We start from the raw sequence: 15,617 nt of genomic DNA, 5'->3' as shown, positions 1-15,617 counted from the left end.
TAACAAGAAATAAATCAAATATAAATAAATAAAATAATCAATTCAAAATAAATGAATAATATAAAATGAAATAATAAAATAGAAAAGAAAAATAAAAGAAATAAAAGAAATGAATATAAATTAATGAATATAAATAATAAATAATATGAATGAATCATAAAATTAAAATTGATATTGAAATCAAATGATATAATAAATAAAAGAAATAAACAAAGAAGTAAAATAATATATAATAAATAAATAGAAAAGAAATAAAAGATAAAGATAGAAATAAAGAATGAAAATAATAAGAAAATAACTAAAAATGAATGAATTGAAGAATAAAATCAAATAGAATTCAATTAATTATTGTTATAAAAATGATTAAAATAAAAGAAATAAATATAAATTAATATTTTTATGAATGATAAAATTGATTTGTATAGATATTAATTAAATATTTATCATAATTTTATCATTTATTCATTATTTATTATATAATTAATTAAATTAAGAAATAAAATGAAAATAATGATAATATTTTATTGAATAATTTAATGATATAAATAATTAAATAATTAATATTTTGGATGTGATAATTTATAGAATGAATTATAATTTACATTTAATTGTTAATAATTCTACAATATATTTAATTCGTTCTGAAATAACTTTTTGACAACATTCTTCATTTCTAATTCCATTTATTTCTTCTATTTGATATTGAATAATTGGATTATGATATATTTCTTTCTTATTACATATTCCATATTTCTTTATCATTGAAATAATTGTTAAATCACTCCCAACACTCCATCCACATTTCTTTGTTTCTTCTTGATATTCTTTTTCATTGATAATTTCTCCTTTTTTGATTCTTTGATATCCTTCTTTAATAATATTGTATATTTTGTTTTCTTGATAATTTGGTGTGTTTGAAGATTGTGTTTCAATTTCTTCTTTTATTCTTTCTTCTTCTCTCATCAAAATATCTCCACTTTCTTTTCTTTCATTCCATTCTTTCTTCATATTTTCTTTAATTTTTCTTTTGTTCATTTCTTTCTTTTCAACTTCTTTCATCATTTCATTCATTCTTCTCTTTATTCTTTTTTTCTCATTTCTTTCGTACTCATCTTCTTCAATTGTATCATCATCACTTCTTTGAGTGCTTCTTTTATCTTCTTTGATGTGTTCATAACTCTTCTTTCCTATTTTGTGGTTGTTTGTCTTTCTTGTTTTAATCTGATGATAATTTCTTTTCTTTATTTCTCTTTTCATCCTTTCTTTTTCACTCTTATCTTGTTTGATTGGTTTTTCTTCATTGATAGTTGACAGATATTGACAATTCATCATGTCAATCATTTCGATGTTGTGATAAACATCAGGGTTTGTTTGCATTTCTTAATGATGGATTTTTAGTTAATTTCATTTTATTAGTTCTTTGATTTTGTTGTTTCTAATTTATTTATTGTAAAAGAATGTTGTGAATAAATTGAATATTACAAATACAAATAATGATATTACACATTAATTTCTATTAATTTATTCATTCTTCTTATTTATTTTATTATTTACACTATTCTCATTCATTACACTTTAAAAACTTAATAATGATATTTATTGATAATAAAATGTAAATAATAAATAAATACATAAATTGTATTATTGAATTGATATATTTGATAAGTTAATAATAATAACACAAAAAGAATAAATATGAAAAGAAAATGATGATAAAAATGAAAGAAATAACAGAAATTGAAATAATTAAATAATTTTATTAAACAACTTCATTTATTTTAATTTTAAATCAAATGATGAATGTAATGATATGAATACATTTATTATTTCATGAAAATGTGAATAAATAATAAGAAAGATAATAAAAATACAAACATGAATAATGAATATCATTATAATTAACATAATATGAAATAAATAAGAATTAAACACAAAACGATAATTATTTTTATTCAATTATTAATGATAAAATATTTTCAAATAAAATAACAAAATTAAATGAATTATTCATAAATAAATGATACAATGAATTCTTTTTCAAATTAGAATAATTAAATAAAGAATAAATTAAATAATAATTTGAATACATTTATTTATATAACAATGAAATATCATATTTATCATTTAATTAATTCATTAAATATTCATTATAATGATTATAAATATAATATTTAAATATAACAATGTTTAAATAATTAATATTTATTTCACTATTAACATATTTAATTTACCTGTTTTGTTATTTAATATATTCTAATCTTCAACAATAAATATAATAGATATAAATGAAAATAAATTTATTTCTAAACATTAATTCAACATGAAAACTATAAAAATAATTAACACAAAGAAATAAATTAAAAGATTATAATTCTTGAATGAATTCCAACAAATATAAAATAATCAAACACTTCTTATAATTACAAACATAAATAATACTTTCAAATAACACAATTATAATGAAAAGAAAAGTAATTAATATAATTAACTATCATCAATTAAGAGTTATTTAACAATATTAAATAAGATAAATAAGAAGATAAATAAAAGATAATAATGAGAAAAGAAGAAAAAGTAATAATAAGAAAAGAATAAATGAAGAGATAGAGAAAATAAGAAGAATATAAGAAAGAAATAGAAAATAAAAAAGAGAAAAGAAATATATAAAAAAGAAAATATTTCATTTGATATACAATTCTATTAAAATAATTATTTTTCTCTTTTTTGTTGTTATATTGTTAAGAATTATAAAATATATTATTGTACCTGTTATAATTTAGTTTTTCTTCATTTATTTTTATTAAAAAATTAAATAATTAATTAAGAAAAATGTTTAATACAACAATTTCATATTTTAATTGTATAATACCTTAATAATAAATTATAATAATTTATTATTATATCTTATTCTTAATTTTTATTATAATCTAATAACTTTTCTTGATTTTTTTATTTATCACCTTCTCTCTTTTTATTATTTATCATTTCTTTTAGTTTTATTGTTAAAATATAACAAATTAAACAAATATTATCTTTGTTTTATAACTCTATATTCTATGAAATAATTTTATCATTCTCATCTAATTATTAAATTATTTTCTATATATTCATACATTTCTTTTAATTTTTATCTATTTATTTTATTCTTAATTATTATAACACAATAATAAAACGATGAAAATAATTTATAAGTCAATTTTTCATTAATAATATTATTCATTTTATTTCATTAAATATTTATATTGATTGTTATTTAAAATTGATCAAATAATTTATACAACATAGTTTTAATAATATTTTTCATTTAATAACTTATTTATTATCTATTAATTTACAAGTATTCATCAGAATGTATTAATCAATCATTGTTTTGTCTTGTTAAATTTAATAATATGAAATAATATTCATAATAAAACTAATATATGATAAAATATATATTATTGGCATTATCTTTTCATTTAAAAACTTCATAATGAAAATAATATATTCATTAAATAATGATTTGAAAATTATAGAAATTATATATTTGATTATATAATTAAGATAATTAATTAAAATTATATATATTAAATGATTCAAATTATTAATATTAATAGAAATAATAATGATTAGTATTAATACTTTTTTATAGTAAAGAAAAGTTATGAAAAGAATTGATAAATATATTCTGGTTATCTTTATGAAATAAATAAGAAATAACTTTTATTTTTAATCTAAATAAAAATAATATGAAGAAACAAGTGTTAAATAATGTAATATTTTAACAAAGTTAATAATTCTATAAAAATAATAAAATTACAAATAGATATAGAAATATATTAAATTATATTCAAACTAGTTAAATAAACTAAAACAATTGATAACAAGAGGTAATAGTAAATATATTAAGATAGTGATTAAAATTTTTTGAATATAATAATAAATATCTTTGAATAATCATAGAAATAGAGAAAGTTGGAGTTTACAAAGATGAATTGATGATAATTTAGATAAATTAATTATAAATGTAAATACTATTGTTCAAATGTATATATTCAATTAGTTTATAAATTAATACTTTAACTAAAGTTAAAGTAAAATATATTCAAAGAATAAAAAATCAATTAAAGTAACTTCATATTTTATTCTTTATTCTTTTCATCATTTTATTCTTATTATTTATACTTCTTTCTATTATTAATTTCATTTTTATTACTTCAGATTTCATTATTGTATGTTAGTTCTTCCATTTTTATATTATTTTGTTCATTCATTTTTGTTTCTTTTAATTATCATATTTTTATCATTTTTATCTATATTATTATATAAGATGGAAGAAAGAAAAGTATATAATTAAAAGAATAAGAAAAAAATGATAATTTTAGAAAAACATAAATAAAATAAGAATAAAGAACAGATAACAAAAGAAGAAATAATTAAGATATTTTAACAAACAAACCAAAATTACATGATATTTATAATAAATACATTAACAATGAGAAGAATAAAAAGGAGTGATAAATAAATATAGAAAGAAGTTAAAGAGAATAAAGAAAAGAAGAAACAATGATAATCAATGATAAATCAAATGAATCAAGAAAATGAAATTAATAACATAAAAATAAAGAAAAGAAGATATAGAGAAATAAATAATAAACAAGAATAATAAATAAATAAATTAAATAATGATATTTATTTGTATATTTATCTTATGACAATAATCCTATTCAATTTTAATTTATTAATGACTCTTTACAGAAGAAAATTTTTGACTATTAAATGTAATCATGAAACTGATAACCATTAAAATTAAACAATGACATAATTCGTTAAAATACTTTAATGTCATTCAAAATAAGAAATAACAAATGAAAAGAATAAAAAATTAAGTAAATATAAAAAAGAAAAAATTCTATAAATAAAAATTATAAAATAATTATAGTTTTTTGGAATGAGAATCTGCTTCTATCAACATTTTACTTCTCCTATTGTGTAACGGTATTTTTCATTGTGGTAGTTTATTTCAGTTTCACATTTGTTGTTGATATTATATCATTGTTGTGTATTTGTCTGTTTCTTTTTTTTCTTTATCATTGATGGTTTAATGTTTTTGGTATTATTCTTTTTGTTGTGTATTATTCTTTTCCTACTTGTTCTTATTGTTATTTGAATTTTTTGTTATAGTATTTGATTTATTTCTTTCTTCTTCTCTTTCTTCATCTTGTCATGATTACCTCATTGATTTTAGATGATAACATCATTACCTGTTATTTAACTATCATCTCTACTTTCCCATTCAGTTATTTTACTTTCATCATTTATTTATCATTTTCCTTTCATACTTCTCTTTTTAATCACTTTATGATTGGTAAATTCATATCCTATTCTTATTATTCTTTTATTGGTATTGATATTTATCTTTCTATATTTTCTTAAATATTTATTTCTTGTTTAGTTTTCTTTACAAAACTCAAAAACTTACTCATTACCAAAGAAAATAAAATTTGTTATTTTCTTTTAAGAAAAGAATTATTCAAAAAAAAATTAAAAAAAAACCACCAATAAAAGTGAAAAAAAGACACAATTCATAAAAAGAAAACAGACATTACTTTTTTGAAGTATTTCTACGTAAAATTTCGTCTTGAATATTTCTAAGGAATAACCCATTTCTTCTTTCTTCTAAAGACTTTTCTAACTTTTTTTGTTGTTCACAATAATCAACAGCAATTTCAAACCAGTCATCACGAGTTTTTTCATCAATAAATTTTAATTGCATTGACTTTAATTCTTTTTCATTAAATTCAATTTGAACACAACTCTCTTGTGCTTTTTCAATATTAACTTTACATAACTTGAAATGTTTATAATAATAAAATCCTTCATATTTTTGTTCTTTAGCTAATCCAACGCTTGAAAATAATTTAAGTCCAACGTTCCATATTGATGCAGCAACATCAGCTGTTAAGAGTAAAACAATGTCATTAAAAAGAATAACTGTCACTTGACTTTCAACAACTTCAGGAAAATCGACTTCTTTTTGAACAAGATTATGATTACCACTAATATCGCAATAATCTTCTGTTTCATTTGATGCATCACTTATCATTACAGTATGTGTTTTAATTATAGTTTCATATAATGTAATGTCATTACGGCTCATAAATATTCTTCCTGGTTCACAAATATTTAATCCCTCAGGAACCCCTTTTGTAATATTCGTTAAATATAATGTCATTTCAGTTGATTCTTGCATTCTAGACATTTCATTAACATAAGTAGCAACTTTATTGACTTCTTCTTGAGCTTTTTTTAAATCATAATAATCAGGATGTTCCCAATTATAATGACGCAATAAATCAGTTAATAATAATTTATATCTTGGTAAACGTTGAACCGGTGTAATTAATAACGAAGTTAATGTGTGATGTCTTAAACCTACTGGTGCATGTTTCATTTGGTCACTAATAAATTTTGCAAATGGATGAGGTGATTTTAATGTTACACAAACCATATCAGAAATATTATTATAAATTCTACAATAATCTGAATACATTTTAAGAAATGGTGTAAATTCTAAGAATACTTTACCAACACAAGTTTTTTGAGAATAGTTTGTACAAGTCTCAATTAAATTATCAAGTAAAGCATGATTTGTTGCTTGAATATTTGCTAATCCATAAAATATTAATTTCATTTGTTCTTCTGTTATAATTTCTTCTTGTTTATTTAATTTTTTTAATGGTTTCATAATTAAATCTACAACGACATCAAGTTGTTGAACATACGTTTGTTCTGTTGAAATAATTTCATTCACAACTTTGGAACAATAAATATATTTCTTTGAATCTTTTACTTTTTGACGTGATCGAATAGCACGTTGTAATATACATGCAGCACTTGCTTTTCTACACTCGTCTCTATATGCTAATAAATTTCTCCATTCTTGAAGTTCAGCACCAAGTTTTACATTAAATTTACTATCAATTTTCATAAATTCTGGTCCTGTAACTGATAAAATTTTCATCCGATATCCAATCCCTCTCATCTCTTTTTTAATAAGCATTTTTTCAAGCATTTTTGAACTCCAACGTGATGCATCCATCCAATAACTATATAGCCGTGGTTTAAATGGACTAACTTCCATTTTAAAAGGAATAAATTCTTCTACAAGACTTTTTCCTGGTAGGTGTTTTCCTACTTTTTTCTCTTTTTCACAACTTTCGTTTTCGTTAGACATAATTAATATTTCAAGATTACTTTATTCTTTTTTCTACTGTTTTCCTAAAAGTATAATAGCATTTTTATCTTTTATTAACTCAAATACTCTTTTTCCTGTTCAACGTGGAAACCATTACTAAGATTATTCTCTTTTTGATTTTTCTTTTTAATTATAATTTAAAAATTATAAAATTATAATTTTAAATAGTTTATTATCATTTTGAATAAAACTTTAGTATTTACATTTTCATAAAGAAAAAGAAGAATCATCAAAACGAGAGTTGATGATTAGAGATTAATAGATAATATTTTGTGTATACAAACAGATAACTAAATACAATAAAAATTACTTAATGGAAACACAGCCTATTCAATTATTTGTTGATCCAATTCATATGACTGAAGATCAATTTGTACTATTACTTAATGATATTGAAGGAAATAAAGAGCTTATTGAACGTATTTTAGAGACTCGTAAGAATTTTATTAAAAAGTATACCCAAATCTTATATCAAAGTGGTTTGTTTATGGATAATTAAAAAGTTAATACAAAAAAAAACAAGATAATTTAATTCAAATTACATTGAGATGAATTCTATTCCTTCCATTTTCATTTTAGCAACTAATTTATCTTGCATTAATACTTCTCCTGAAGTACTAATCATTCCTATATATGTTTCACTTCTTTCTCCAACTTCAACACTCTTTAAATATATTAATTTATTCTCATCATTTGGAAGAACTTTTATAGAACTAAATCCTTTATTAAGGTCATGTTGAGGATCATTTATTATATCAAAATGAGTAAAGTCTTCAGTAGAAATAATGTAAGGACATCCACGAGTTTCATCTTTGATATCGTCATATTTCTCTTTACTACATTTTCTAGGTGCAAAATACCATTTGTTAGCAATGGCTGAATAAGTAACTGCTTCATTAATCATATATCCATCTCCATAAATTCCAACTGCATTTTTTAGACTGTTATAGTTATTTTTCCAATTTATTGCAGTAATTTTCCCATTTTGATCAATTTTTTTAATATACAATGGATTATCATTTAAGTAATCTCCTGTTGGTGTTGTAAATTCTTTTCCTATACTTCCAATATACATAGAATCTTTATAAACTGTTGCCCATTCAATTTTCATTCCTTTATCAGAATTTAAATCTCCATCCATTAGAATATAACGAGGATATGTCTTTTTTTTCTCTAAATCAATAGCCATTACAACCCCTGTTCTATCATCAAAGCCATATAATTCTCCATTAAAATTTAACAATTCACTTAGTTCCATTCCTCTTCCATTTTCATTGATTCCTAAAGTTAAATTAAATTCTTCTTGTTGTTGAAATTCATAAGTATTCCCTTGTTTGAATATTGTTCCAATAATCATTGAAGACCTCCATTTTTTATTGGTCTTACTTGCTTTGTCTAAATCACTTATTATTGCAACTTTAAAAAAAGGAGAATCTTTTGAATATAATTTATAGTTTGGTTGGTGCTGATACCAATTTGGAGTTAATCTGTAAGTGAGCTATTTCAATTGGTATAAATAAATAGAAACAATACAAACGGTGTATTAAACATTTTGATACAAAAAATAAAAGATACTAAACAAGCTACTGTTAATACTAGATGGAGAGCAGAAATATGAAAATTTGGTGGTTGGATAGTAATATTCATTAGAAGGTATAAAATTTCAAGATAGAAATAAAATCTTATGAGAAGAAATCTTTTTGTCATTTACTCATTTTTTTTGTTTTTTCATTTCACTTGTAATATAGTAAAATTTTAATTTATTAACAAAGATTAACAACCCTTTTTTATAAAAAAGAAAAACACAAAAAAAAAAAATAAAATAACACAAAAAATTTTATTAAAATAAACAGTAAGAGTTTTTATTAGAAAGAGATGAGTCGTAGGAAACAACAAATGGCAAAGGCTTTAGAAAGACAGAGATTAGAAAAGATTCAACGATTACAACAAAACCAATCAACACCTTCTACTCAACCCAAGATAGAAATCTCTAAACCGAAGATTGAACCAAAACTGGTTATTCAACAAAAGAAAGAAAAGAAAGAACAAAAAATTATTGAGAAAAAAGAAATTGAAAAGCAACAATCAGATGTACAAAATGTTCAACGGTTAAAAGTTTTATATGACTCATTAATTAATGATTTTAGTTTGACACCAGAACTTATCAAAAAAGGGATGGTTGGAGCCACCTTAGAAAATTCTGATGATATTACTGTTGATATGGTAATTGAATGGTTATGTCTAAATATTCCATCTAGATTATTACCAAACAGTTTAGGAGGAACACTCAATAAAGTAAAGAGTGAAAAACAAGAAATTAAACAAGAAATTAAACAAGAAATAAAAAAGGAAATAATTAAAACACAAGAAATTCAAGAAAAACAGAAAGAACAAGAAATAGAAGAGGAAGAAGATATTGATGCATTACTTGATAGAAAAGCTTTTAAAGAAGCAATGGACTCTACAACAAAAAAGAAAAAGAAAACACCAGAAGAGATGAGAGCAGAAGGATTAAAAAGAAAAGCAGAAATTGCTAGATTAAGAGAAGAGGCAGAAAAAAGAAAGAAAGAAGAAGTTCAAGAAGACGAAGAAGAAAATGAATTAAATTTTAATTTTGATGGTGAAATTAAAGAAGAAGAAAATGAACGATGGAACATCATTTCAGCAGCAGAAGATACAAAGTGGACAGGTAAGTTTCCATCAGTAATCATTTGTGATTATTGTAGAAGACAAAAATATGATAATCCAAAATACAAAGATGAAAAATGTAAAGAAGGATATCTTATGAGTGCATCAGTACAATTAAACGATAAATCAAAAACAGTATTACATGCACGTATTCCAGAAGAAAATACTGCTTTTCTTGAAAAAGCTACAGCAAAGAATTATATTGCATTGAGACTATTATTTGAAATGAAAGTACAAAGAAATTTTATTAATAATTTCTCGCCACGATATCAAGAAGTATTTGATAATTGGACAAATAATTCACCGGAAGAAATCACTAAAAACAGTATTATTTTATTAGTAAATCAAACGCCAAAAGGAGAAAAGAAAAAAGAAAAAGAAATAGAACAACCAAGTATTAATAAATTTACATCAGAAATACAAGCCAAAGATAAATTTTCAGATGACTATTATTTTAATGAAATGAATAAAGAAATAAATAGTTCACATTATCAAGATATGTTAGAAGGTAGAAAACAATTACCAATTTATTCTAATAAAGACCATTTTATTAATCTTCTAAATAATAATCAAATAGTTGTAGTTTCAGGAACTACTGGTAGCGGTAAAAGTACACAATTACCTCAATTTGTTTTAGAAAGTGAATTATTAAATAAACGAGGAAGTCAAACTAAAATATATGTAACACAACCAAGAAGAATTAGTGCAGTAGGATTATCTTCAAGAGTAATAGATGAAAGAGGATCAAATAAATTTGTTGGACATCAAATTAGATTTGAGAAAACAGGAGATGAAAAATTAGTATATTGTACAGTTGGTGTAATGTTAAGAAAGGTTCTTGGTAATCCAGATTTAGAAGGAATTAGTCATTTATTTATTGATGAAGTTCATGAAAGAGATATTAATACAGACTTTTTATTATTATTGATTAAAAAATTAATAACAAGAAATAAAACAATTAAAATTATTATCATGAGTGCTACATTAGCTGTAGAACTTTTTGAACAATATTTTGGAAGTGCTTCATGTTTAAGGATTGAAAGTAAAATTCATCCAGTTCAAACATTTTATTTAGATGATGTTATTTCATTTACAAATTATTCAATTGATTCTAGTTCAGAATATTATAATTATAAATATGATGATCTTCAAAAGAAATTAATTGGTGATCAACTCATTACTGTTGATATGAATAAAGTTAATAACAAATCAAGTAAAACAGTATCAGATATGATTAATCAATCTACTGTAAATTATGAACTAATAATGGATTTATTACATTATCTTATTACAAATAAACCAATAGGTTGTATTTTAGTATTTTTACCAGGTATTTATGAAATTACTTCATTACAAAAAGAAATTATTTCTACACCTCCTTTTAATAATTTAAATAAATTTAAAATTCATATCCTTCACTCTTCTGTTCCTTTACAACAACAAAAAGAAGCTTTTTCAATTGCCCCAAATGGAATATGGAAAATTGTATTATCTACAAATATTGCAGAAACATCTATTACTATTCCTGATGCTAAATATCTTATTGATACTGGTCTTGTAAGGATTATGTCATATGATCGTTCAACAAAAATGCAACGATTAATTCTTACAAAAATCTCAAAGGCTAATGCCCAACAAAGAACAGGAAGAGTTGGAAGAGTATCTGCAGGAGAATGCTATAAAATGTATAGCCAAAAAAGAGAAAATTCATTTGAAACGTATCCACAACCTGAAATTAAAAGATTACCATTGGAATCACTCTGTCTTCAAATATTATTATTTGGTGAAAAAAATCCAGTTCAATTTCTTGCTGATGCTTTAGATGCACCAAGTCAAACACAAATTGAAAAGTCATTACTTCAACTTGTTACTATTAAGGCAGCAAAAAGAATTAGTCACTTAGATATTTCTGGAGCAGTTAAAGAATTTGAATATAGTGCAACACCATTAGGATCTGCATTAGCAGCTCTTCCAGTTGAAGTCTCTATAGGAAAGATGCTATTATTAGGATGTGCTTTTGGAATTGCACAAGAAGCTACATTATTAGCGGCGTGTATGTCAGTGCAGCCATTAGTCAATGGAGAAAATGGAAGTATTATTAAGAGGAGGTATTGTTCCGATGCATCAGATCATATAGCAACAATGAAAATAGTAGAACATTATATTGAATTAGAAAGAAAAGGAAATGGAATACAATTTTGTAAAAATAATAATATAAATATTATTATTGTTAAAGAAATATTGGATACAAGAAAACAATTTATAGAGTTATTAAAAAATTATAATTATCCAATTCAATCGATTCAATCATCTTATAAAAAAGAATTATTATTATTTATTTTAACATACGTATTTTATCCAAATATTATTATTCCTCAACAAATTATAGGAAAAACATCAATTGAATATGAGTATTATACGAAAAAACATCAAGTATTTATGGGAGTATCTTCTATTAATTCAATGCCTAGAATTGATTTTAAAGAAAATGTATTTATTTATACTAATATGGTAAAATCAAATAAAATAATGGTGTGGGAATGTTCATTAATTAAAAAAGTATTTATTGCTTTAATAGCTACATCGGTTGTTGTAAATTATAAACAGAAAACTATTACATTGGATGGATGGATAACAATTAATTCGACTCCACTTTTTATCGCACAACTAGTTCAAATGAGAAAAGAATTAAAGGATGCATTAGATGATGTTATTAATCAAAAGACTCAATTGTCAAAAGAATTTATGAATCATTTGATTGAAACAAAGTTAAATTAATTTATTTTTTCTTTTGACCAAATAAAACTGTCATTTTTACATCACCACTTTTAAAAGAAGTATTTTTTTTAATTCTTTTTTTCTTTTGAGGAGTTAAAGAATCGTTATCAAATGATAAACGTTTAATAGGAAATTCATTTGATTTATTTTTATTTAATTTTAATGCTTCAGAAGTAGATTCTTGATGTTCATTAATAGAATTAATATATTTTATACATTCTCGTTCAGTATCATTAAAATAACTAAATTGACTAACAAAGTTAATCATTGTTGGTCTTTTTTCTAAATCTTCTTCTAAAAGCATTTTTCCTTTTTCAGTTAACATATTATAATTCGAATTAGAAGTTTTAATTTCATCAAATATTGTTTTGTTGTATGATAATTTATAAAAATTACCAGTAATTAAACAATATAATACACAACCTACACTCCAACAATCACTTTTAAATGAATAATAAGCAGGTGTTGTTCTTACTTCAGGAGCAAGATATTCGGGAGTTCCTATTCCACCTTTTTTAATTTTTTCATGTTCCCAATCATTTACAGTTATACATAAACCAAAATCTGTTAATTTACAATGACCATTTTCATTTATTAAAATATTTTCACATTTAATATCTCTATGAATTAAGTTAAATTCTTTTTGAAGAAATTGTACAGCACAACATAATTCTTTAAAAATTCTTTCACAAATAGATAAATCAGTATATTTTTTTTCTTTTGATTTTTGTTTATTTAAATAAGAAATTAATGTATTAGGAGCATATTCTAAGACAAGAAATTTATTATTGTTGATACTATAATCATTATAATATGAAATAATAAAAGGATGTTTAATTTTTTTAATTATTGAAATTTCTTGTTCAAATTGATGAAAGTAAATTTGATTATTAATAATTTCTTTTTTTAATGTCTTTATTACGAGTTGTTGATTATCAATTTTATCTCTTGCTAAATAAACATGACTAAAACTTCCACTTCCTATTTCTTTATCAAACACATATCTCTTATTTATTTCAATTCCTTTATTAAAGGTTTCTTTTGTGATCACAAAAAATTCAAAAATTATATTCTCACCAATTGTATAATTTTCTCCTTCTTTTAATTTCTTTGAAATATCTTTTAAACAACCTTTTTTCTTTGTCATAATTATTTGGTTATTAATTAATTCAATAATTGCTTTTGCATCACTTGGTCCACATATTTTATTTCCTTTTCCTATTTCAAATTTATCTTCATTTATATTTTCTTTTTGAAAAGCTCCACAACAATTTTGTCTTCTTGAAAAACATATCATTTTTGTTTCTTCTTCTACCTTTTCAAGGCGAATAGTTTCAATTATTGGTGTTGCACTCATATGTTTTTTAAATTAATTAGTTCTTCTTTCTCTTTTTGTGTTATTGATTTTAATATTTTTTTTTTGTTTTTCATTTCTGTTTTTTTAAGAAAAATATTTTATTTTTATTTAAAAATAAAAAACTCAATTTTATAAGATGTTGACTCTTAAAGAATACTTTAAGAAAAAGGGTAGATTACAACAACAACAATTTGATGAACAAAAAAAGAAGTATGGTAAAGGAAATCTTTTTAGAGGAGTCGTTGTTTGGATAACTGGAAGAACACACCCTTCTGCATCAATTTTACGTTCTTTAATTCTTCAAAATGGTGGAAAATATTTAATGAAATATTCTTCATCTGAAGTTACTCATATTATTGCAACTCAATTATCATATCAACACCAAATCCAATTTGAAAAAAGAATTGTTGTTCATCCAAATTGGATAATAGATTCTATTAAATATGGAACATTACAAGCAATAACTAATTATAATCCACAAAAAATGAATAAAAAACAAAAACAACTAAGTGATTTAGAATGTACTGATCCAAATTTTCTTGACAAATATTATTTAAGTTCAAGACTTCATCATATTTCTTTATGGAAAACAATATTTTCAGATTTTCTTTCAGAAAAAGTTGAAGGAATTAAATCAAATTATTCTAAAATTATGCATGTTGATATTGATTCATTCTTTGTTTCTATTACAATTTCTAAACATAGTGAATTAAAAGGAAAACCAGTAGTTATATCACATGGTGGAAATAATGCAGATGTTTCTTGTTGTAATTATGAAGCAAGAAAATATGGAATAAAGAATGGAATGTGGTTAAAACAAGCATATAATCTTTGTCCACAATTAGTTGTAGTTGGATATGATTTTGATGAATATGAAAAAACTGCATTAAAGATGTATGAAATATTAACAAAATATTTTAATAATATTGAGGTATTGAGTTGTGATGAATGTATTATAGATATTTCATCAGTCCCTGATCCTATTGATACTTTTTTACAACAAGTTAGAACAGAAATTAAAGAAGCGATTCATTCTGGAGTAAGTTTTGGAATTGGAATAAATCCACTTACAGCACGTCTAGCAATGAAAAAAGCAAAACCTGATGGAATATACTATTTATTAACAAATGTTTGTTATTAATTATTTTTTTTTATTTAAAAAGAATATAAAATAATAATATAGATTGAAGAATTTATTTCTACTCTAAAAATAGAAGAACTTCCAGGTTTTGGTTATTCCCTTTCAGAAAAGTGTAAGATGATAGGTGTTTATACATGTGGAGATATTTCATTAACTTCAAAAGAAGTATTAGAAAAACAAATAGGAGAGAAAAATACTATTAAATTAATTGAAATGAGTAAAGGAGTAGATAACACTCAATTTGGGAATAAAAAAGAAAAGAAAAATATTGGAATATCAATAAATTGGGGAATTAGATTTGAGAATGATGATGATGTTAAACAATTTATTTTTAGAATGTGTTGTGAAGTAGAAAAACGATTACATAAAGCCAATGTTATGGGAACTTTAATGATTATGCAACTTATGACAAAAAA

General features: G+C 22.3%; 6 protein-coding genes across 6 annotated transcripts in view, besides 46 other annotated features; 2 read left to right on the top strand and 4 right to left on the bottom strand.

Moving 5' to 3' along the window:
* Nucleotides 1–11: 11 nt before the first annotated feature.
* Nucleotides 12–110: a microsatellite.
* A 2-nt stretch (nt 111–112) lies between these two features.
* Nucleotides 113–170: a sequence feature (AT_rich).
* A 21-nt stretch (nt 171–191) lies between these two features.
* Nucleotides 192–314: a microsatellite.
* A 25-nt stretch (nt 315–339) lies between these two features.
* Nucleotides 340–401: a sequence feature (AT_rich).
* A 26-nt stretch (nt 402–427) lies between these two features.
* Nucleotides 428–562: a microsatellite.
* A 12-nt stretch (nt 563–574) lies between these two features.
* Nucleotides 575–637: a sequence feature (AT_rich).
* On the bottom strand, nt 592–1,377 carry EDI_058410 (uncharacterized protein; the record flags this gene model as incomplete). Its single annotated transcript, XM_001739747.1, has 1 exon — nt 592–1,377. The coding sequence occupies one exon, from the start codon at nt 1,375–1,377 to the stop codon at nt 592–594; it is 786 nt and encodes a 261-aa protein (XP_001739799.1).
* Nucleotides 933–1,118: a microsatellite.
* Nucleotides 1,232–1,280: a microsatellite.
* Nucleotides 1,378–1,604: 227 nt separating the features above from the next.
* Nucleotides 1,605–1,754: a microsatellite.
* Nucleotides 1,668–1,754: a microsatellite.
* A 184-nt stretch (nt 1,755–1,938) lies between these two features.
* Nucleotides 1,939–1,989: a sequence feature (AT_rich).
* A 3-nt stretch (nt 1,990–1,992) lies between these two features.
* Nucleotides 1,993–2,150: a microsatellite.
* Nucleotides 2,151–2,155: 5 nt separating this feature from the next.
* Nucleotides 2,156–2,303: a sequence feature (AT_rich).
* Nucleotides 2,304–2,520: 217 nt separating this feature from the next.
* Nucleotides 2,521–2,676: a microsatellite.
* Nucleotides 2,677–2,698: 22 nt separating this feature from the next.
* Nucleotides 2,699–2,762: a sequence feature (AT_rich).
* A 27-nt stretch (nt 2,763–2,789) lies between these two features.
* Nucleotides 2,790–2,890: a sequence feature (AT_rich).
* Nucleotides 2,891–3,005: a microsatellite.
* Nucleotides 3,006–3,076: 71 nt separating this feature from the next.
* Nucleotides 3,077–3,141: a microsatellite.
* A 36-nt stretch (nt 3,142–3,177) lies between these two features.
* Nucleotides 3,178–3,334: a sequence feature (AT_rich).
* A 44-nt stretch (nt 3,335–3,378) lies between these two features.
* Nucleotides 3,379–3,630: a sequence feature (AT_rich).
* Nucleotides 3,631–3,682: 52 nt separating this feature from the next.
* Nucleotides 3,683–3,830: a sequence feature (AT_rich).
* Nucleotides 3,831–3,895: 65 nt separating this feature from the next.
* Nucleotides 3,896–3,926: a sequence feature (AT_rich).
* A 54-nt stretch (nt 3,927–3,980) lies between these two features.
* Nucleotides 3,981–4,108: a sequence feature (AT_rich).
* Nucleotides 4,109–4,143: 35 nt separating this feature from the next.
* Nucleotides 4,144–4,193: a microsatellite.
* Nucleotides 4,194–4,223: 30 nt separating this feature from the next.
* Nucleotides 4,224–4,304: a microsatellite.
* A 9-nt stretch (nt 4,305–4,313) lies between these two features.
* Nucleotides 4,314–4,415: a microsatellite.
* Nucleotides 4,365–4,543: a microsatellite.
* A 15-nt stretch (nt 4,544–4,558) lies between these two features.
* Nucleotides 4,559–4,665: a microsatellite.
* A 165-nt stretch (nt 4,666–4,830) lies between these two features.
* Nucleotides 4,831–4,915: a microsatellite.
* Nucleotides 4,916–5,013: 98 nt separating this feature from the next.
* Nucleotides 5,014–5,196: a microsatellite.
* An 86-nt stretch (nt 5,197–5,282) lies between these two features.
* Nucleotides 5,283–5,442: a microsatellite.
* A 31-nt stretch (nt 5,443–5,473) lies between these two features.
* Nucleotides 5,474–5,534: a sequence feature (AT_rich).
* A 50-nt stretch (nt 5,535–5,584) lies between these two features.
* Nucleotides 5,585–7,216, bottom strand: EDI_058400 (guanine nucleotide exchange factor, putative; the record flags this gene model as incomplete). The annotated part of the gene is made up of 1 exon (XM_001739746.1): nt 5,585–7,216. One exon carries the CDS (start codon nt 7,214–7,216, stop codon nt 5,585–5,587), a length of 1,632 nt encoding a protein of 543 aa, XP_001739798.1.
* Nucleotides 7,217–7,360: 144 nt separating this feature from the next.
* Nucleotides 7,361–7,413: a sequence feature (AT_rich).
* A 362-nt stretch (nt 7,414–7,775) lies between these two features.
* On the bottom strand, nt 7,776–8,944 carry EDI_058390 (Apyrase precursor, putative; the record flags this gene model as incomplete). Its single annotated transcript, XM_001739745.1, has 2 exons — nt 7,776–8,735; nt 8,771–8,944. The coding sequence occupies 2 exons, from the start codon at nt 8,942–8,944 to the stop codon at nt 7,776–7,778; spliced, it is 1,134 nt and encodes a 377-aa protein (XP_001739797.1).
* Nucleotides 8,945–9,028: 84 nt separating this feature from the next.
* Nucleotides 9,029–9,072: a microsatellite.
* A 61-nt stretch (nt 9,073–9,133) lies between these two features.
* On the top strand, nt 9,134–12,703 carry EDI_058380 (ATP-dependent RNA helicase, putative; the record flags this gene model as incomplete). Its single annotated transcript, XM_001739744.1, has 1 exon — nt 9,134–12,703. The coding sequence occupies one exon, from the start codon at nt 9,134–9,136 to the stop codon at nt 12,701–12,703; it is 3,570 nt and encodes a 1,189-aa protein (XP_001739796.1).
* Nucleotides 9,527–9,649: a microsatellite.
* Nucleotides 9,707–9,838: a microsatellite.
* Nucleotides 10,838–10,896: a sequence feature (AT_rich).
* Nucleotides 11,305–11,332: a sequence feature (AT_rich).
* Nucleotides 12,127–12,154: a sequence feature (AT_rich).
* Nucleotides 12,194–12,214: a sequence feature (AT_rich).
* Nucleotides 12,238–12,269: a sequence feature (AT_rich).
* A 1-nt stretch (nt 12,704) lies between the features above and the next one.
* On the bottom strand, nt 12,705–14,060 carry EDI_058370 (CBL-interacting serine/threonine protein kinase, putative; the record flags this gene model as incomplete). Its single annotated transcript, XM_001739743.1, has 1 exon — nt 12,705–14,060. One exon carries the CDS (start codon nt 14,058–14,060, stop codon nt 12,705–12,707), a length of 1,356 nt encoding a protein of 451 aa, XP_001739795.1.
* Nucleotides 12,845–12,867: a sequence feature (AT_rich).
* A 20-nt stretch (nt 14,061–14,080) lies between the features above and the next one.
* Nucleotides 14,081–14,146: a microsatellite.
* Nucleotides 14,147–14,149: 3 nt separating this feature from the next.
* Nucleotides 14,150–14,182: a sequence feature (AT_rich).
* A 14-nt stretch (nt 14,183–14,196) lies between these two features.
* The window catches only part of EDI_058260 (DNA polymerase IV, putative), a gene marked incomplete at both ends in the record, with an annotated part of 2,236 nt that continues 815 nt past the window's right edge, over nt 14,197–15,617 (top strand). Inside the window, 2 exons of the mRNA XM_001739742.1 lie at nt 14,197–15,189; nt 15,244–15,576. Coding sequence (XP_001739794.1) covers nt 14,197–15,189; nt 15,244–15,576 — 1,326 coding nt within the window. The remainder of the gene's footprint in view (nt 15,190–15,243; nt 15,577–15,617) is intronic.
* Nucleotides 14,960–14,988: a sequence feature (AT_rich).
* Nucleotides 15,195–15,242: a sequence feature (AT_rich).

Source organism: Entamoeba dispar, genomic scaffold, assembly GCF_000209125.1.
Source record: "Entamoeba dispar SAW760 scf_1105229462373 genomic scaffold, whole genome shotgun sequence".
Classification (NCBI taxonomy): Eukaryota; Evosea; order Mastigamoebida; family Endamoebidae; genus Entamoeba; species Entamoeba dispar.
The sequence above is the reverse complement of the archived record's forward strand: the minus strand, read 5'-3'. Positions and strand labels throughout refer to the sequence as shown.